A 22839-nucleotide genomic window follows, 5' to 3' on the forward strand; every position below is an offset into this window, starting at 1 on the left:
CAGCTGACAACCTTATGAGATCTCACTTGCAAGTAACTAACTGCTTTTCTCATGCTGTTTTTAAGATTTTATTTTTGTTTTTAACTTTTGAGATTTTAATATTGATGTGTCTAGGTGTGGGTCTTTTAGGGTTCATCTTGTTTGGGACTCACTGTGCTTCCTGGACTTGTGTGTCTTTTTCCTTCTTTAGATTAAGAAAATTTTTGGTCATTCTTTCTTCATATAAGTTCTCGATTACCTGCTCATCTCTTCTGCTTCTGGTACACCTATACTGACATGGCTGTTATTAGGCATCACATTGTCCCAAAAGTCCCTTAAACTATCTTCATTCTTTTTAATTCTTTTTTTCCTTTTTGCTGCTCTCACTGGGTGATTTTTTTCCTACCTTGTCTTCCAAATCACTGATTTGATCCTCAACTTCATCCAATCTACTGTTTATTTCTTCCATTGTATTCTTCATTTCTGACTGGTTTCTTTTTATGGTTTTTATGTCTTTTTTATGCTTATTTTCTCTTTGTTCAAGTTATCACTTTTTTTCGCTGAGCATTTGTATAACCATTACTTTGAACTCTATTTCTGATAAATTACTTATCTCCATTTCAGTTAGCTCTTTTTCTGGAGATTTCTCCTGTTCTGTCACTTGGAGCCTGTTTCTTTTCTCCAAATTTTGGCTGCCTCCTGGTGCTTGTTTCTATGCATTAGATAGATCAGCTATGTTTCTCAGTCTTCAGGGGTAGATATGTTGGTGTTCTGTTGTGTCCAGTGATGCAGACTTTTTGATCACCACAGCTATATGCTCCAGGAATGTCTTGTGTGTGTTATGTGAGTCTTCCTATTGTAACACACTCTTGATTATTATTGCCCTGTTGTGCTTGGGATCAACTCTCAAGTTGGCTGACTGTGAGGCTCTACCTCAACAAAAGCATGTGAGCTGTTATACAGATACTGACCACAAAAAAACAAAATTTGCTTCAGCTGAGTTTGTTAACTGACAAGCTCCAAATGCTGTCAGGTATTTGAAAATGCTGCTTGTAAAACTAATTGGATTCTCTTTTGATGTCTGAAGCTGGCCACTGAATGTGTTGGTTCTGAGCCTCTTGGGAAGGATCCTGGTACAGACCAATAAAGATGCTGACTGTGACTGGCCCCAGCAACCTGTTTGGAGCTACAAATGATCAACAGTTTGTAGCTGCCCCTGCTGGGCTTAGGTGCATGCAGAAGGATGAAGCTGCACACCAAAACCAGCACTTACCAGCACCGAGCCTGGGAGCTGGTCAGCAAAAACCCCAAGACACCCTGAGATCCAACTCCAGCCGCTGGTTGCTTATTAGGCTAGGCCACTGAAAGTACCTCTGGTAGAATTAGGAGGATGGAGCTAATGAATCTTTCTGGAGAAGAAGGTGTCTGTCAAGCTTTAGGAAAAGTGGTAGGTGTGGCCCCTACTTCAAAGACATAGGTCTCAGTCTAATTCAAATATTTTTCCTCCAACCTCATCTGGGCAGAGTCACTAGAAGTCAGAAAGTGGGGTGTAGGAGACAACTCTGCACAATATAAACGTCAATTAACTACAGAGCAAGGGTTAAATGGAGACAAGAGATCTTGGAGTATATTAACCACGGGGAGACACTGGCCTGGGTTACTTGAATGCAAGTACACAGGATTCTTGGAGGAAGGCCTCCAAGAACCAGATGTCCTTCATGATTGATAAGCTCTGAGACTTTGACTCTTCTTATGTCCTTGTTCATTAAAAGAAACAGTAGATGTGCAGGGTTGGGGATGAAACGGATGGCAAAAAAGGCTTGTGTAACTTTCTAGTTTTAATTGCTGAGCTATGGTTTTTGGAACTCAACAAATATGCAGAGGTGCTGTTTCTCGGGGCTGATTCTGCATAAGAGTTTCAGCCCTCTGCCTGGTGTATAGAGAATCTGGTGTGTCTTTTGCCTTGTGAGTCCAAACCTTGAAGAAATTCGTAATCATGAGGTCTCTGGAACACAGAAAGTTGGTCTTCCAACAGCCAGAAGAGTGGTTTTACTTAATCTCCCATGAGAGGGAAGCACCAGATTCTTGGGAAAGTGGGAGAAATAGCTCCCACCTCAAAGTGAGACAACTAAGTCAATGTCACCCCCCAAGTCTTTCAGGACTCTACTACCTGGCCAAGGCAGCTGACAACTCAGCCGGGCCTAATTTCCACAGGATGGGGTGAGAGAGATTCTCAAAGGTGGGACAGTTGCTCTTCCTCAGGTTGATGCCACACAGAGGGGAGTGTTCTGTCCAAGAAAGATGGTGGCTGGTATTAAAGAATGATATAGCACAGGGGTCCTGATGGCTATCCCTCACCATTTCTCTCCCTAGATCCACAAACCTCAGACTCTCCTCACTTATCTCTAGTTTTCTCACCCCTCCTTCTGCCAGAGCCCAGGATAAGTGGCTGTGAATGAGATTTTGTGCATGGGCCCTTTAAGAGGTGCCCATGTCTCTGTGACGTCACATCTTTTTCTGGTAGATAGAAACCTCATCACTTTTCACTGTCTAATGCTATGTGGGTGCTTCTTCTTGGCTCTGGTGCTCTGGAATGGGGTCCTGACTTGAGATTTAGGTCCACATTTCTTAGGATTAACTCCCTCCCTCCCTCCCCCCAGCTTCTGAGATATCCCTCTGGAACCTCAGCTGCTGCTGGTGGGAGCTGAAGCAGCCCTTTTTACATCTCTGCCCTTCCTACCAGTCTTAATGTTGCTTCTTCTGTAAATCCCTGGTTATAAAACTCCTCTTCATGTAGTCTTGAGTTGGTTTCTCAGGATGATTATTCTTAAATTTAGCTAGAAGGAGGTGAGTGTAGCTTCCACCTACTGTACCACCATCTGGGATCCTCCTCTATTATAGAGATTTTAATCTCAAAGTCCACATTTTTCATCCTAGGATATCTATTTGTTTCTCTTTAACATCTGCCTTTTTTGACTAAGGTATTTTATCATTTTTATACCTTAATCATGTTAAACACATTTTTTAGTATTTTCTATTCTCTTTTAGAATGCTATCTAACTACGTTTTTAAAAATATCTTAAATGAATAATTTGTTTTAATTTATGAACCAATATTAACATTATTATTTACTAAAGCCCAGAGTTTATTCATATTTTCTTAGTTTTACCTAATGTTTTCTTCTTTTCTGAAACTATCCAAGATATGATTTTTTAAATTTTTATTTATTGGCTTTTAGAGAGAGGATAGTGAGAGAGATAAAGAGGGGGAAGAAGCAGGAAGCATCAACTCATAGTAGTTGCTTCCTGTATATGCCTTGACCAGGCAAGCCGGGGGTATTGAACCAGTGACCTCAGTGTTCCAGGTCGATGCTTTATTCACTGCACCACCACTGGTCAGGCCAAGATATAATATTATAATTAGTTGCTATGTCTCCTAAAACTCCTTTTGGTTGTGAGAGTTTCTCAGGTTTTCCTAGTTCTTAAAGAACTTGATAGTATTGAGGTATAGTGATCAAATATTTTGTAGGATGCCCTGCTATCGAAATTTGTCTGATAGTTTACTTATGATTAGGTTGAAAGTATAGGTTTTTATAGGAAAAATATCAGAGGTTATGTGGCATTTTCATTACCATATCAAAGGCACTTTCTATTAACATGATTTATCACTGTTGGTTGTGACTTTAATTACTTGGGTAAGGTAATGTTTATTAGGCTTTTCCACTGTAAAGTTCCTCATATATTTTGTAATTCCTGGTAATGAGTTCATTTTGAAAGGTCTTGTTGTTCTGTGAGAATACCTTGTGGCCTGGGTGTTAAACACTTATCTGCAGAAAATTTTGAATTTGTCTCTCATAGTAGCCAGTAGGTCCAAGTTTTATGTTTATTTCTTATGTTTGGGATTCTCAGACACTTAGGAAGTATAAATTTAAGTACCAAACACAAAGAAGTTAGAGGCTTGGGGTACTAAAATTTTAGGGGAGTCTTTCGTATAGTTTTCTTGTGTTAATAAAGAATTTTTTTCAACTCTATCATTCTACTGTGACTATAACTATTTGAATATCTTGGTTTAAGTGAGGATCTAGGCCTTAACCTCCAACATTATGCAGTCCTACTTCTTCTCTCAAATGATAACTAGCCACATAGTCACTGGTATCCAATTCCCCATCTCTATTTGTTTTACCAAAAGGCACATATAATATACAGTTTATATTATAGTTTTGGGTTAGTTTATTTTTTCAGTACTGATTTATGGCACCTAAGAATCCCCATTTCTTTCTTGCAAACTGATTGAAATACTTAAATTAATTTTATTATATTTTATTTATAATATGTGAATTTGTTGCAGGAAGTTTTTCTGACTCCCTTAGTCTAGCATATTTTTAGAATCTAGAGATTTTTCTTCTGTACTGTTGAGTCTCTATACCTCCAATAATAAATGTGTGAAAAATTCTTTCTCATGTTTTCTGTTCTGGAATGATATCAATGTTATTCACAATTTTGTAAAAACACACTAGTTTATATTATTAATAGGTAAAAAGTTATCACAATCTATATAGACTATTTCTTTACATAACTCAATGAAAATTTTATCTCAAAGATGAGATGTATAATTTTAACTTAAGTATTACAAAGATTTTAAAATAAAGTGAATTTCAGCCATAGAAACATAAGACTAAATGTTTTTACCTTATCTTTCTTCTAATGGTTGAGCACAATGATCATACAAAGGTTTTGTGAAAGACCCACAAGCTAATGCATATGTCAGAGGAAAGAACCAATTATCTTTAATAGTGCACAAAATTTTAAAATGTGATTATTAATTTTAATGAAAGAGAAGTTACAGTGGCAATGGCTACAGTTCTATTTCCAAGCACCCTACCATTTTTATATGTTAATATTTTAAATTAGAAGCATATTACAAAATCAATACATTGTTTAAATAAAATACCTAAATCAATCAAAGTAGTAACAGTACTGCCAATAACTCTCAATGTTCATTGCTCTTCATGAGTGAGGTAGGGGACCTCAGTAGCTTAGCCAACCTACTTAGAAACTTTCTGAAAGCACGTCCTTGTTCCTATTCATAATGAGTGTCAAATCTCATTAACTAGCACATTCGTACTTTAAAGTTTGCCAATAGGTTTAAACAAGGATATCAATAATGACAAATTGTATTTCCAACTGAATGCTATAACTGGTTAAATACCTGCAATATGACAAAATGTAAACAAGACAATAGCCTTTCCTTCTTTGCATATAATTCCTGGAATGCATCTGCATTTTATTTCCTCATCTATACAGATAAATATTGTTCTCTTTATCTCCCAGGATTCAAAAACTATAATCATTAGCTCAAAAAATACTATGGGATTCTGGCTATATAAACTTTTTAAAAATAAAAGGTAATACAATGTCTAACGTAATACTACTGCATAGATATGTACAACATATGATCCTCAAGTTGACTTGTATATGTGTTGTGAAAAGTTTTATTTTTTTATTTATAGATCTAAAGATAAAATAATTATCTTTGCAGAGAAAATTGGTCAAAACTGAAACATCTAGACATTGTAAGAATCCAGGATAAAAGGTAATGATAAATCAAAATTAAAATTAAATAGCTGTTATATGTGGTAGAAGTTTCTAGTCATATAGATGAATAACAAAGTCTCCGTCCTCAAGAAGTTTATACCTTGATTTAGACATGTATCTTTTTAGGTTCAATCAGCTATGGGCAGAATGAGAAGGGCATTTATCCACACAGGGATGCCCCTTTGACAGGGTTTTCAGATGGGGCAGTTTCACTTAGAAGGGGGAAGAGCTAAGCAGTCAGTATGAGGAAGAACTTTAAAACATTTAGCTTTTGAATAAAGGAATCATGGTGCCTGCAATTAGAGGTGAAATAAACAAGGTATGCTCTTGGAATGGCCATTAAGATAGGAAAGTTCAAGCACAGACATGGCCTGGATTTCACACCCCTCTCCCTCCTCCACAAGGAACCATCTGGAAGGCTTAATGACAAATGGCAGACAAGATTAAAGTGACCGAGGCTGGGACACACTTCTTAAGAGTAAAACTAGACAAGCTCACAAGAAGAAAACACTAGAAATCGAATTGGTGTGGGCAGCTGTAGAGTTGGAACCCAGACTGAGATACAGGTGAGGTAATCAGGGGAGAAAGCAGACAGGGAGGAGCTGGTGTAGGTGACAACCAGCAGGCTTTACCCAGGTTGTTCTGATGGAGTTTGCTGCCAACACCACGGACACCAGAATTCCTTTCTTCACTCTGTTCCCTCCACTTTATGTGGCAGGGAGATGGTCAGAGGAAACTACTTAACCAAGGTCTGGATGAGAGGATGCAGAAGAGAAAGAGGGATGACTGAAGCAGAGCAAAGACATCTATAAAATGTGTACATCAGATGGTAGGAAATACAACTTAATGGGTCATTTCCTTCTGCTCCTGGAAAATGCCACATGTCCTCCAAGATTGCTCCAGGGTCACTTCCTCTGGGAAGCCTTCCCCGACCACTCCAGGCATTGACTTCATCTTCTCATTATTCCTGTATTAAAAAAAACTTTCTTAAAATTTTTTTCTAATCCTTAAGTAATGTGTAAATAAATATTTATACCTCTAACTGTACCTAGTTATAAGAATCCGTGCTACTTCAATTTCAAGACTCATATACAAGAGATAATTAATATATGATGTTGACTGAGAAAGAAAAAATTTTTTTAATGTTTGAAAGGAAGAAGAAAAAGAAAAAAGAGAGAGAAGTAGGGAGGAAGAGAGAATAAAGGTTGTTTGATTCCAAACATAAGTGAATGCTGTCAGACCTGGCTTGGCTTCTGGCCCCTGGCTCCTCCTTCCCTTCTCCTTCCTCGCAGCCGCAGCTGGAGCTCCAGGATTCCTTTAGGAGGCCGGACCACCTGCAATGCCTGGGACCAATCCCACCTGAGGCAGTCAACATTTAATACTTATTATCTGTGGTTTAGTATCACGTGCCTTCCCGCAGCTCTGGTCCTAAGAATGGGCCCCTGCCTGACCCACCAGGCCAGAGTTCTGAGTTTTTCTTCCATTCCTCTCTCAGTACTGAGACTGCTGCTATTCCCCAGGCTTATGGCTGGGACCCCTTCACCTGCCTAGCTGCTCAGACTTGCTGCACTGACTTCCTGGGGGGCAGCCCGCATGCACTCCCTGCCTTAGCTGGCCTTGGTCCCTCACTGCCGACCATTATCCCAGACTGGTCCTAGCACACCTACGGCCTGACCAGACCTCACGGTTTAAAACACTGAAGCACAGAATCACTGTGGGGGTTGGAGCAGTGGAGTCACTGGCTCACACCAGGAGGACACGGTTTTGTGTGTGGAGGGGAGGGTGAAAGGCACTGCACTCCGCTTGTGAATGTTTCAGAAACAATTTGTAAAAAGCATTCCTGCTTATGCACATTTAAAACACCCTTTATATATGTTGTTTTTCTTGTTAGGAATCCTTGAAAATAACCCTGTTTTTTTTGTGTGTGTGAGGAAAGAGTACTTTGCAGGATGTCCATTCTGCTTTTTAAAGAAGGAACCTGAGGCTTGGTGCTCACTACATTGATGTTAAAACATCATTTTAATTCAAAGACCCATTCAATAAATAAATAAAACACCTCAGAGAACATGAGAATTATTACTGCTCAGATAACTCAGCCAAACAGGGACCATGACTTGTCACAGGGAAAGGGCTGTGTTTACGATCAAATCACAGGTGCGCCGTAGAGACTGAATTAATATTTATTGAATAAATGAGCAGAGATACACTGAAAGTTTCTCTTATATAATACCAAATGGTTTTATGATTTCACTACTTTTAAAGCGTGCATTTTGGTACCTCAAACAAACTGTCTAACACACACAATGACATTAACAATAAAAAATCATTAGGAATTCTCTCTGTAAGTAGAACAGTCCAAACAAGGAATGAGAGAGGTCAGAGGAGTGGTTACTAACCACAAGCCACTGGACCTAGTCAATTTGGGGGCCCACGTTAAGGGGCACAAAGACAACAAGAAGCCCTCTGAGGTGGGAAGGCCATGCATTAACCTGCCACAGAATCACCTCATGGATAAGGTACAGAATTAGTAGTAGTATTGATACAAATATGCCCTGTATATGTAAAACAGCAGTCTTGAATACTTCTGTGCATAAAGTCACCCTTAATTACCACTCTGTCAGGAAAACGTCACTTAAAATGTCTTACACTATGCCTCAGGTTTCAGCATGTGGGAACAATGACAGACTCTAAAGGAAGCAAATCCTATGAACAACGCCCTGTTTGGCCTCTATCATCACATTCTGGTCTCCTGTTAATTATTGTGACAATGAAAGAGAAATGGCATTATCCAAAGTTTGCCTTTTTATTCTGTTCTGCTATCTAAGGATCTGTAAAAAACTGAGGAATTGCCTCTTCAATACTACTTTTCTTTTCTAATTCTGCTTGACAACTTATGGCTTACTGAAATAATTTGTTTTTATTATATATTCTAGAAGTACATCACATCACAGAACTTTGTCCATGTAAAACATTCTCATACAGGTGAGTGAACATATATTTAAAATGTAATGTGTTCTAAGACAGAACCTCAAATACACAACAAAGGTAAATGGATCTAGGCAGCAAACCCAAAGGTGCCATAAAACAGTGCCAATAAGTGTACTTTCAAATTACTAGCTGTGCTTGAGATTTGTGAAAAAAGTCAAGGAAGCACTGTCTGTATCTTATCTTCATTTGTCCTGGGGTAAACAAAGTTACCTACCTGTGCATAGAAAAAGTAAATCTGAAGAGCAAGATATATTAAAAATCACAAAGCAAAGGCAAAGTCAACCCTAGAGTGTGAGTCAAGAACCTTGTCTTTTCACTCAACCTTCAGCCTTTCTAATAACAGTAACAATCAGTAAATAAAACTGATCTCATTTGAGCACTGTGGCAGAAATAGTGTTATGTATCTACCATTCCATTTTCTCTTTGTGGGACTCTGGAAGTTTCCATTTTTCCCAGCCTCCCTTCTTGGGGGTCACTTACCTGAATTCTGACCCATAAAAGTAAGCATAAGTGATGTAAGCCATTCCTAATCTGGTCTATTATTATATCCAACATGATTCTCCAGCTCTCTCCTCCTGTGACATCCTTAGCACATATCCCATAGTATATGTAGCTCAAGAATGGAAATGCTCTCTGTGTCACTACCTGTATGACAGCCTGAGTAGGAGAGACACCAGTCCTACTAAGACTATATAGTGTGAGCAAGAAATAAACCCCATTTTATGAAGCCACTAAAAATTTTAGGTTTATTTGTTACCATAGCATAATATAGAAGTAACAAAAGGAATAAGTGAGAAAATAAAATGTACTTATTTTATAAATCAATGTGCTATGCAGTTGTTATACAGGGTACTACTGGTAGCAGTGATGGAAAGTTTTAAAATATTAGTAGACATTCTAAGGTTTTTGACATTATACCATTACACAAGTAATGTAAAGGCTTCCTGAAAGGTTGACTACAACAGTCAATGTTAAAGATAGACTAGAACAGCCATATACTTAAGAATATAGTATATGTATCTGCCTGTGACAAATCTAGTAAATAAAAACAGAGACAACTCATTATACCAAGCATTTCAAGTGAAATGACTAGGTTTCATGACCTTATCACTTATGTTTATTACAATGAACTATCCTCAGTGACTCTAAGTTCCTAAAAAGAGCAACTCTAGCCCAAAGATGGAAATTCACAACAATTCAGAGATTATCTCACTTTAAAATCAGAGCTAAGAGTATTAATTATAACCACTTTTTAATAATTTTTTAATAATTTTATTTCATTTATTTATTTATTTATTTATTTATTTATTTTTGTATTTTTCTGAAGCTAGAAACCGGGAGAGACAGTCAGACAGACTCCCACATGCGCCCCACCAGGATCCACCCGGCACGCCTACCAGGGGCGATGCTCTGCCCACCAGAGGGTGATGCTCTGCCCCCCTGGGGCGTCGCTCTGTCACGACCAGAGCCACTCTAGCGCCTGGGGCAGAGGCCAAGGAGCCATCCCCAGCGACCGGGCCATCTTTGCTCCAATGGAGCTTCGGCTGCGGGAGGGGAAGAGAGAGACAGAGAGGAAGGAGAGGGGGAGGGGTGGAGAAGCAAATGGGCGCTTCTCCTGTGTGCCCTGGCCGGGAATTGAACCCAGGACTTCCACACGCCAGGCCGACGCTCTACCACTGAGCCAACCGGCCAGGGCCAATAATTTTATTTTTTTAATGGGCGACACTTTTAAATATCTCCTTTTAGGAGATCTCATTGGTTATATGCACTCAAAAAGGAACAACAGAATGCTAAGATTTTTATGGATAATACATTTTTATATGCACTTATTTTATCTAAATTTCAAGCACTACTTATACAGAATTTGAAGAAAGCCCTCTGGAAGACCTGAAAAAAAATAGTACTTAAAGTATCATTGTTACTTTTTATGTGATTTCAAATTTTCTTCATCAAATTATTTAGTCAATCAAAGAATAAGTTTCTTCAGAGGATTTGGAAGGGATATTAATTCAAGTCAATAAAAAATATTTGATTAAGTCCAACAATATTACATCAATTTAATTGTTACTTAATGGATGATTATTAGGTTTTATTTTACAAACATCACTGACAGGATTATAAATATTTGTCATAGAATCAGAAGGCCAAAAATCAATTCAAAGAAGGCTTAATGTATTCCTAAAACTTAATTTTTAAATACAGCCTTCCAAAAATCAGCCATGTACTTTAGAGCAATTTTTATGTCTCTAGAAGTGCATAAATGAATTTAAACCTGTCAATAACCTACTTAAATGGGAAGAAATTACAGCCACCTTAAATATACCACTCATAAAAATTAGAGGATATTTTACTGCTTCATATTCATTTTGAAATATCCCCTAATTTTTGTGAGCAGCATCTTGTAACTCTCCTTTATGATAATGCTAAGTCAGTAACTTTAGAATCCAGAAATTAAAAATTATGGCAATACCTGCATTTAGCTAAAGCAATCATATATATGTCCCAGAGGACAGTAAAGTATATACATTAGGTAAACAGAAAACTGAGTTTGCCTCTTCCTGAATGTCTTGTCATTTCTAAAAATTTGTAATATATTTTTTCACCCAGGTTAGTGGAACTATAAGGAAATACAGGCCAAATCACTGGAGTTCATATAAACACCAAGCATGTATACATTTATTGAAACAAAGCGGCCTGAAAAGACTTCCGCAACAACAGCCTGCCTGCCAGGGATGGCAGGGACTACTGACCGCCTAGCAGAACCTCCACTCTGACCGACCTCCTCGGAACACAGAACGCTACTTCTTGTGAAAAACACGTATCTTCCTGGAATAAAATTCCATGTCTCCAAAATTAACATTTGATCAATTTCAAGGATAATGTGAAGCTTCAGAGAAACTGCTTCAAAAATGACTCATCTTTCAGGGGCCACCAAAAAGTGATAGCTTGAGTGCTTGATGACACCATGGAACCAGGACAGCACCATTCTAGCCTCCATCTGTACTACTGGTACATGAGAGAGAAATATGGTTCTATCTCCTGAACGCCACTATTATTTGGATGTTTCTGCTATGGGCAACTCAAGTGATTTTAACTAATATTATCAATCAGTCAAGTCAGTTTGTAAAAATAGCCAAGAACAATAAATTAATTGCCTAGCTAATGTGTCTGTTGTTTTAACTTGATGAATTTGTTTGTATGAACTTAACTTTAACTTTTCTTTATCTAATTTAGTCAAATTTGTTCAAATACTAATATGTCTTTCAAGAAAATTAGCACTATGTAAATTTATTTTAAAACTGTTTACTTAACATAAGAAACTTGAGTTAAAAATTTACTGGGAATCAAACTAATATGAAAAAATCCTTTCAAATTCCTAAAAATACAATAAAAAATGCTGTAGATTTATAGTTTTTAGAATAATTTATGGAAGAGGAAAATAAATACTTAACTCTGCCATAAAACAGTCATTGACATGTGATAATATGAGAACATTTTCTAGTTTAAACTGTTTTCTATATATCATTCCTACTTCCAAGATTCTGTTTTCGAAAATCTATTGATTCTTATATGGAAATGATGCTTAAAGTTTTAATTGCTATATAAGTTACCCTGAAACCTCCTAATAAAGCCCAGAAAACTTTTTAAAGCCTAAAGCTCAGTGCAATGTGTTTACCTCAACCATGTACATAGAAAGAAGAGGGAGAGGGAGAAAGAGTGAGAGAGAAAACAAGCCAACTTAAGGCCATCAGGGTCTTAAATAAAAAGGAACCTATTCTAATGTGTATTCTTCCCTTTTCTACTGTATTATATAGGCTGGGGCTAGGAGAAATTTAATCTTTCAACCTAGAAATAAAAATAATAAGCCCTGGTCAGCTGGCTCAGTAGTAGAGCATCGGCCTGGCTGGGTCAGTGGTAGGGCGTCAGCCAGTGTATGGAAGGCCCGGGTTCAATTCCAGCTAGGGCACACAGGAGAAGTGCCCATCTGCTTCTCCACCCCTCCCCCTTTCCTTCCTCTCTGTCTCTCTCTTCCCCTCCCATATCCAAAGCTCCACTGGAGCAAAGTTGGCCCGGGTGCTGAGGATGGCTTCATGGCCTCCACCTCAGATGCTAGAATGGCTCTGGTTGCAACGAAGCAATGCCCCAGATGGGCAGAGCATCATCCTCTAGTGAGCATGCCAGTGAATCCTGGTCGGGCATATGTGAGAATCTGTCTATCTGCCCCCCTGCTTCTCACTTCAGAAAAATACAAAAAAAAAAAAAAAAGGAAAAATAATAAATAAGGATAAGATTGTAGTATCAAAAAAAAATAAAATAAAATAAAATAAATAAAATAAAAAAGCCTGACCTGTGGTGGCGCAGTGGATAAAGCGTCAACCTGGAAACACTGAGGTTGCCGGTTCAAAACCCTGGCTTGCCTGGTCAAGGCACATATGGGAGTTGATGCTTCCTGCTCCTCCCCCTTCTCTCTCTCTCTCTCTCTCTCTCTCTCTCTCTCCCCCCACTCTTTAAAATGAATAAAAAAAATAAAATAAAATAAAAGATTGTAGTATCAAAAACAAACTCTAAGTATAGAAATCTCTTCTTCATCTCATTTTTATCTCTTTCTCTTTCTCCTTAAACAGGCTAAAAGCAAAAAAGCAAAGTGCCAATACTAATTCCTTTTTTATTTTTCACATAAGTAAATGGCTGATATATTAAACTCTCAGGCTACAATCATAAGTTTTTATAGTCATTATGATGAAAAGAACAAAACCACAAGTCTCTGAATGTGTTAAAAGTCATCTGCTATACGTGTGTTTATCTCAATAGCTTGTAGCAGTTACAGCTTATGCCAAAGGAAGAAATACAAAACTTAACAAAAGAAAAAACAGCATTCTATCTATTTTGAAGTCAGTTAAAATATTTCCATTTTAAATTCTTCTAGAAGATTATAATTTCTGTAACTGACAATTATAACTAAATTAATTTTCCTTCAAGTATCACAGAACTCACTTAACATCTGTGTTTGGTATAGAAAAAAATACATATTTTAAGTAATGTTCAGGACTTACCACCTCCTCCACCAAGCAGACTGGCATTTGCTGTTTAAAACAAAACAATACAAAAGACATTAAATAATATATAAAAATATAATATGTGAGATAGTTTAATAAAAAGCTAATAATGATTATATCTCATAAATACACATACTTTCATATAGACAGCCTTTATAACTGGTTCATAATGACATGAGAATTGAAATATTTCCCTATTTTTATCCCCTCAAATAACTATTTTTATAATGTACTTTCTTCTAATAAAATGAAGTACATATTGTGAGCCTTTTATTTTCCATTATTTATCTAAACTAATCTTCTGGACTCCCCATTTTATCAAGCAGAGAAAGAACAATGTTATTTAGGCAATTTCAATAACTTCAAAGGACAATGTAAGAAGAAAGTATGATAATTTTAATTAAATTAAACACCATCAAATAAAGCTATCTGAAGACACTTAGCAGTAAAAACTCTTAGTAACAGATTTGTTACTAAGATTTGTTTTTAGCATTAACTTTTTATTTAAAGAGAATAAACACATTTTAAGCATTTTTCTAAAGCAATGCAGTGGCATTTCTTACCCAGTTATCCATTATTCTAACACATATATTTATAGAAACCAAATAATAAGCAAAATATAAGAATTCCATTTGGATTTCTTTCAAGAGGTCAAATTTTCAGAAAGTACCATGACAGGTTTCTGCTGAAGTATTAAGCAACCTTATGCCTATGTTTATTCAGTCATTATAACAGCCAGAAACTGAGTTTATTCCATAAAGTTCTTATGTATCATAGGCATTACCTCATACTATTAAAATGGAAGAAAGAAAACAAAGAACAAAAGAAAGAGTGAAAAACACAAAGAGAGAAAGAAAGAGAAGAAGGAAGGAAGGACGGAAGGAAGGAAGGAAGGAAGAGGGAAGGAAGGGAGGAATCCTGAACTATATAAAGAAAGCTCTGAGTCTCATTTTTATGTCCCACCTATGTATGGAATCATATAGTTCTTAGTTTTTATTTTTTACTTATTTCACTCAATATAATGTCATCAAAGTCCATCCATGTTGTTGTAAATGACCCGATGTCATCATTTCTTATGGCTGAGTAGTATTCCATGGTATGTTATATACCACATCTGGGAGGGGGGCACAAAGAAAACTAGATAGAAGGTGACGGAAGACAATTTGACTTTGGGTGATGGGTATGCAACATAATCAAATGTCAAATAACCTGGAGATGTTTTCTCTGAACATATGTACCCTGATTTATCAATGTCACACCATTAAAATTAATAAAAAGTAACAAAAAAAAAGAGAAGAGTTTAAGAAGAACAAGAAATTCAGCTGATACTGATCCTCATTCTAGTTCCAATAAAAGATATTGACTTTGGAAAAAAAGAGGAGCATATAGCAAACAGGCTCCCTTCTTTGCGGAGAATATTGAGCTACCACAAGATTAAAGAAATCATTTAGGAAAGAGGAGTAGGGGTCTTTAACCCAAATTTAGTGTGCTGTCCACAGGACCATGCCCTGTCACAATTAAGAGGAGCAAATATCAGAGTGTTAATGACTCCATCAATAAAATATGGATCTTTTGAAGAGCAAATGCCCATATTCGTATTTCCGTGTGGTTAAATATGCGATGGTGTGTTAATTATTGTAACACTAAAGAAAATTTCATGAAAAATGTGAAGAGCAAATGCCTTTGAAGGTTTTCTCAACATTCAACACTAGAACATCAAATCTTATCTTGTAGGATCTTTCAAGTACAAGGCCATCTAACTGTTCCTCTGCCCTTACTCTAAGAGCTTTCATCACAAACATGGATTAGCAATGCCATTATTATTCAAGCATAAATAAAACTCACTCCTAATGTTATAAATTGCTCTATCACCCTATCACCACAGGTTTCCAAACCCCTCTGACTCACAGTGAGAATGTGTGTAGTATTTACTGAGAGGGTAGCCAGGACTTAATGTCCTGTTGCAAATCAAACTTTGTAACTGTTTAATTGCTAACTTGTTGAAGGGGTACTAAAGATGATGTTGCAAATGATCAACCTACATCTCCTGGCTAATTCAAACATTTTCTGAAACCTTAGCTCCATGCATTTATAAAACTGCATAGCATTTCACACTCCTGCTGATTTTTTGTTTTTGTGTTTGACCAAAAACAACTTCCCTATATGTACGTTTTCCAGTTCCCTGAAAACTCCATCTGTTATCCCCCAATTCTCACCTATTCATTCAGAAAGAAAAAGGTATTTCCAACAATAAATAACAATAATGAATAGCAGCTTTTCACTCAAATTCTCATTCCCAGAAGCACAATAATATAGTAAAACCTACTTTCACCCAATGTTTTGCTCAGTCAAGGTGGAGGCTGCCTGTTTTGAGAGCAGAGCCGAAAGCCCATCTGTTCCATCAGGCACTTGTCCAATAGATGTGGGTAGATGAGTGGGAGTAGCTGTGGGTCCTAGAATCCCAGTCTGGAGAACCATCAAGTCAATTTATGTCAGATGTGTGCTCATGTCCAGATAAGTATATCTGGTCACATTTTAGCAAAAACAGAATGATTGTATAAAACTGCTGTGCTCTACATAATTTCAAGTGCATTAACATTCATGTAAGAGAATCATAATCTAAGCTGCTTAAATATATTCAAAGTAATTCTAATAACTGTAATCAGAATAATTTTTCTAAAATATCCATAGAATTTAAGTCAATTTTACCAATTTCTGTTCTCTAAAAATAAAAAAATTAAATGTTTACTATATTAGCAAAAATATCAAGGCAATCTTCTTTCATAAAAGTGACATAAAAGTAGGCAAATAAAAGCAAACTTTTACTAAGATCTCTAAGATTACTTTCACAAAGCAAACAAAATACCCGATTATCAACATAAATGGCCTGGTTAATTAATATTATTTCTTCTTTTTAAAAAAGTTAAAATAACTTTCTGTCTAAAATTAATAGTCATTTAATTTCTACCTACTTCTCTCCAATATATTGAGGGTTATCTCATTTCGATAGGAAGCCCTTAAAGACAAGGTCTGATTTTAATATTTATCCTGTAACTAATGAACCTTCAATACACATTTTCTAATAAGATAATTTGTAGGTTTAGTCCAATTGCTTTATTGACATGTAAGAGGCATTTGTTTACTGAAATATGTGGAAAAGATCAAACTCTGGTCCTTTTTTTTCTTGTAAAATTAAGGGCTATTAATGAAACTCAAAGTGTATTTGGAAATACTTAGTGATTAAGAATTTATGAACTATAGGTCCTGGCTGGTTGAGCATCGGCCTGGTGTGTGGATGTCCCTGGTTCAATTCCTGATCAGGGCACACAGGAGAAGCGCCCATCTGCTTCTCCACCCTTCCCCCTCTCCTTTCTCTCTGCTTCTCTCTTTCCCTTCCCCAGCCAAGGCTCCACTGGAGCAAGTGGTAAAGAGGCCCACGTGCTAAAGAGGCACCATGGCTTCACCTCATGCACAAAATGGCTCTGGTTGCAACAGAGCAAGGGCCCCAGATGGGCAGAGCACCGCCCCCTTGGCTTGCTGGGAGGATCCCAGTCAGCTGCATGCAGGAGTCTGTTTCTCTGCCTCCCCTCTTTTCACATAAGAAAAATACAAAAATAATTTATGAACTGTATGTCTCTAAGTCCCTTGCTAGGGAAAATTTTAGACATTCCTCAAGTTATTCCTAGAGTTTCATAGAAAAGGGAAAGAGAAAGGAAAAAAAGAAAACTTGAAGTTTATGAGCATCATGCCACTGCTTCTAAAATAAGATTTTAAATTTATCTTTGCATGTTTTCTAACAACACTACTTGCATTCATATTTCATAAGTAATATGCCCCTTTTATTACTAGAGGCGGTAGAAGAAAAAATCGTGCAACACTTATTGTCTCAAAGACTGATTCAATGAGAAACTACAATGAACCATTACAAGTTGATGACTGTACTATAATTTTTCCTCCCACCAAAAAACAATTTAAGTTAGATCAACAGTTTTACTGTTTATAAAACAAAAACAACATCAAACATAAAATAGAAAAATTGGTTACCTAAATCTGATTTCAAAATGGAAAGTATGGAGAATTTATTTATAATATCCTAGGCAAATGGTTAATTTCTTTTTTGTAAGTTAAGTTTTTATTTCTTGATTTTAGAGAGAGGAGAGAGAAAAAGGATGGGGAAAAGGTACAGGAAACATCAACTGGTTTTTCCTATGTGCCTTCACCAGGCAAGCCCAAGGTATCAAACCAGTGACCTCAGCATTCCAGTTTGACACTTTTTCCACTGTGTACTACCACAGGTCAGGTAAATGGTTAATTTTTTAAAGTTTATGATAAATTCTTTTTTTTTCCATATGAAGTCAGTTTTTAAAAATTTAATTAAAATTATCAAATTTCCATAAGTGTTAATATTCACTTAGAAATTATCAATACAATTTCCAAGATGGTGATGGAAAATGCAATGTTCAGACTGCTACTTTTCAGGACCACATTGTTATTATAACTAAATTTAAAAACAAACATCTTGAAAAACCAACTTAGGACTAAACAAAGACAAGTCTATAAACAAGGATCACCGAAGAAGCCACACAGAGACTGGTAGGAAGGGCAGAGATGCAGAAAGGGCTGCCCCGCCCCCAGAAGCAAACCATTACTAAGGGTCTGGAGGGACTCTCACTGCCCTGAGAGGGCAGGGTCCTAAGCCTGAGATCCAGCACCCCAGCCTAGAGCCCCACAGCCTAGAAGAGGTGCTCACATAGAATTTGGTGGTGAAAAGAAGGGAGGTTTCTATCTACAAGAAAGAAACAAAGTTCTCGAAGACTCAGACCTTGTCTTAAAGGGCCTGAGCAGAATATCTTGTTCACAGCCATTTACTCGGGGCTCCAGTGGAGGGAGGCTGAAAGAACCAGAGATGCAGGAGGAGAGTGTGAAGTTGGTGACCCAGAAAGAAACACTGTGGGGGACAGCCACCAGAACCCCTGTGTTGAGTCATTCTCCAATACTGCAGTCACCATCTTTCATGGGTGAAGCAGTCCTCTGCCTGTGGCAGCAGTTTGAGAGACAGCAACTGCCCCGCCCTTGGGAATCCCTCCTGCCCCACCCTATGGAGAATGGACCATGCTGAGAAGATAGCCAGGCAGCAGGGGGTGCATCACTGACTCAATTTTCTGGCATTGAGGCAGGAGCTCTCCCACACACTCTCCCAAGAATATGAATGGTACTTCTACCTCATGAGAGACTCAGTAAAAACTATGCAGACTGTGGCAGACCACATCCGTGGGTCTTAGAGGCCACTCCTACTAGACTACTGAGGGCCACACCCTACTGAGGTCTGTGAAAAAAGTCTGGTCAGACTGACACTGGGGCCGAGGGATGAAGCCACACTCACCACCCTTCCTAATCCCTGAATTGCCCCAAGCTCTAGATGCCACCAGGGTTTTTTTCACCAAGCCCAACAAGCAGCCAGCACACAGAGGCTGCAGGAGGCAACTCACAGGAAACCCTGGACCTTTTACTGACTTCCCCCAGGCCAGTGTGGGTAAAAGCCAGCATAGATGTGCAGCTTGGTATTTCTAGGTGTGCACCTAAACACAGTAGAGGCAGCCACAAACTCTGGATTGCTTGTAGCTCCAATAAAGTTGCAGAGGGCCAGTCACAATCAGGGTCTCCTACTGGTCTGTGCTGGGTTCCCTCCACAGAGGCCCAGAGTTAGCATATCCAGTGGCCAGCTGCAGAAAGCATTAGTTTAGGACACAATGACCCTTGCTGGCAGTGTCCGAAGGGATGGCCCATCAGAAACCAGGCCCAGCTGAGGCGAGGTCTGCTTTCTGTGACCGGCACCGGTACAGCAGCTCACACATGCATTGGACAGGGTGGAGCTTCATAGTTGGCCAGCCCAGTTCCTGAATATTCTGCCCTGATAGGCTAGATTTCACAAGGGGAAGGGAGAAAGGCTTGGAGCACAGACATTCATGATATGTGTTCCCTTGAGCCTATTGTTGGGACCAGTTGAAAAGCTTAGCCACTTTCTGGGATGGCACAGTCAGCCCCAGTGGAGGTCTCTCTCAGTCTTCTTCCCTGAGACCAGGGGCTCCTAGCTGGAAGAACTTCTGCAGAGGGGACTGCCAGCTCTGCCCAATCTCAACCTGCAGCTCACCTTGCTGGGGAGAAATAGAATTGGAGTATACAGCAGTGTCTGGGGGATCAGGCTCCGGAGTAAGGGCCACTTTCTCCATACTGAGCTCCTGCCCAAGAGACCCTTGAGGTAGGGGGTCCCATTAACATTGTATTCCCAACCTAAGATGCCTAACTCACAAAGCTTGCAACCTGTAGAGGGGTTGTAGGGTGAGGCCAGTCAGACCCCACACTACAGTATTTCTATAGAAGACTCTGTGGGAATATCAGGCAGCTACAGGAGGAGATGGAGCTGCTGAAAAGTGGAGGCAAATCTTACAGAGCTTGGGGCTTTTATGGAGCTGCTGTCATCTCTAAGCAGGAGGAAGCTGATCCTTCCCATACTATCCAGGTACAGAAAACACAAACACAAACAGTGAACAGACAGTAGCTCCAGACAGGTAGCCCACAGTGAGTTATAAACAACAGCTGATGGCAACCCAAGAACACCCAGAACCAACACAACCAGCAGTGGGTGGCAGACCATACCAATGCTAGACTCAACTAGCTACACAAGTGGCACACCCAACTGAGGAGTCTAACAGGCACTAGACACTGCAGAGAATAAATATGCCCAACAGGATAGACACTGCACAGCATCTAATACACCAATCAAGCTTGATCCCTAGAGCCAGCCAGCCTTAAGGGATAATGCCACCCATAAAGAGCTGACTGTACTCAAGACTCACATACAACAGGAGGGTAAATATAACTCTAAAGAAGCATTCCTAGAGCAAGGGATTCAGGTGGCCTGGAGGTTAGTAATACTGAGCCCATCTTCCTCATAAAGATGCCACAACACATTTGAAAGTCAGAGAAGAGCTACCTATTACACAGACAAAATGGGCAAAGAAATATGACCCAAATGAATCAACAAAAGAAATCCCCCCCCAAAAAGAACTAAATGAAATGGAAGCAACTAATGTAAAGTTTAAAATAATGGTGATTAGGATGCTTAAGAATCTTAGAGTAAGAATGGATGATCCCAATTAAACAGAGATAGTAGTAAGCATTAAAAAGGACACTGAAATCAGCAATTTAAAGGACAAGATAAAGGTAAGCACAGAAGCAGAGCAGCAAAAAGAAAAGAGGCTAAAAGAAAAACTGAGGAAACACTAAGAGAACTCTGTGACAACATGAAGAAAAATAACATCTACATCATAGGGGCTCCTGAAAGAGAATAAATGAGGGATGGGTAACTTGTTTGAAAAAATCATAACCAAAAACTTTTCTAAACCGATGGAAGAAAAAAATCACACAAGTTCAAGAAGCACAGAGAGTCCCATTAAAGGTGAACCCAATGGCACCCCCAGCAAGACACATCATAATTAAAATGCCAAAGTTTAGAGACAAAGAAAAAAACCTAAAAGCTGCAAGAGAAAAGCAATTAATTGCCTACAAAGAAGCCCCCATAAGGATAATATCTGACTTCTCAACAGAAACACTTCAGCCTAGAAGCAAATGGCAAGAAATATTCAAAGTGATACAAACCAAGATTACTCTATCCAGCAAAGCTATCATTTAAAATTAAGGGAGATATAAAGAGCTTCCCAGACAAAAAAAAAAAAAAAAAAAAGGTTCAAGAGGTTCATTACCATCAAAGCAGTACTTCAAGAATGTTTAAGGGCCTGCTATTAGAAGAAAAAAGAAAAAAGAAATAAATCAAAAGAAACAAGATTATAGGTTTAAAGAATAAAATGGCAATAAATAAGTACATTTCAATAATAAACTTAAATGTAAATGGATTAAATACTCCAATCAGGCTAAAAAAACAATACAAAAGACCAAGAAAACCAACAGTTGGTTGTTAGAAAAGGTAAACAAAACTGATAAACCTTTAACCTGACACATCAAAAAAAGAGGACCCAAATAAATAAAGTTAGAAATGAAAGAGGAAAAGTAACTGACATCACAGAAATACAAAGAATTGTAAGAAAATACTATGAAGATCTATATGCCAAAATATTGCACAACCTAGAAGAAATGGATAAATTCCTAGAAACATAAAATCTTCCAAAAATTGATCTGGGAGAATCAGAAAACCTTAGCAGATCAATTACAAGTGAAATTGAAACAGTTATCACAAAACTCACAGCAAACAAAAGTCCTATACTGATTGACTTCACAGGAGAATTTTACCCAACAATCAATGAAGAACTAACACCTATTTTCTCAAGCTATTTCAAAAATTTCAAGAAGCAGAAAGACTTCCAAGCTCATTTTAACAGATAAGCATTATCCTAATTCCCAAACCAGGTAAAGACACTATTAAAAAAAGACAATTATAGGTCAATATCCCTGATGAACATAGCTGCTCAAATTCTCAAAAAAATATTAGCAAACCAGATCCAGCAATACATTACACCATAGAACTGCTCCAAAAGGAGAAATGCACCCCCATGTTTATGGCAGCATTGTTCACAATAGCAAAGATCTGGAAACAGCCCAGGTGTCCGTCAGAGGACGAGTGGATTAAAAAGCTTTGGTACATATATACTATGGAATACTACTCAGCCATAAGAAATGATGACATCGGATCATTTACAATAACATGGATGGACCTTGATAACGTTATACGGAGTGAAATAAGTAAATCAGAAAAAAAAACTAAGAACTATATGAATCCATACATAGAAGGGACATAAAAATGAGACTCAGAGACATGAACAAGAATGTGATGGCAACAGGGGTGGGGGGTGGGGGGAGGGGGAGGGGGTGAAGAAGGAGAGAGGGGTTGGGGGAGGGGAGGGGCACAAAGAAAACCAGATAGAAGGTGACAGAAGATAATTTAGCTTTGGGGGAGGGGTATACAGCACAATCAAATGTCAAAATAATCTAGAGATATTTTCTCTCAACATATGTACCCTGATTTATCAATGTCACTGCATTAAATTTAATTAATAAATTAAAAAATAAAAATAAGATCATACATCATAATCAAGTGGGATTTATTCCAGGAGGCAAGGCTGGTACAATATTCACAAATCAATAAATGTGATTCATCGCATAAACAAAATAAAGACTAAAAATCACATGATCATATAAATAGATGC

General features: G+C 38.0%; 1 protein-coding gene across 4 annotated transcripts in view; it reads right to left on the minus strand.

The window, feature by feature from the left end:
- MACROD2 (mono-ADP ribosylhydrolase 2) overlaps window positions 1-22839 on the minus strand; it is a 2105833-nt gene that overhangs the window by 1624467 nt on the left and 458527 nt on the right. For all 4 annotated transcript variants that reach the window (XM_066237024.1, XM_066237025.1, XM_066237023.1 and 1 more), the window contains exon 4: window positions 13616-13645. In XM_066237024.1, coding sequence (XP_066093121.1) covers window positions 13616-13645 — 30 coding nt within the window. The remainder of the gene's footprint in view (window positions 1-13615; window positions 13646-22839) is intronic.

The sequence above is a fragment of the Saccopteryx bilineata genome, chromosome 6 (assembly GCF_036850765.1).
Source record: "Saccopteryx bilineata isolate mSacBil1 chromosome 6, mSacBil1_pri_phased_curated, whole genome shotgun sequence".
NCBI lineage: Eukaryota > Metazoa > Chordata > Mammalia > Chiroptera > Emballonuridae > Saccopteryx > Saccopteryx bilineata.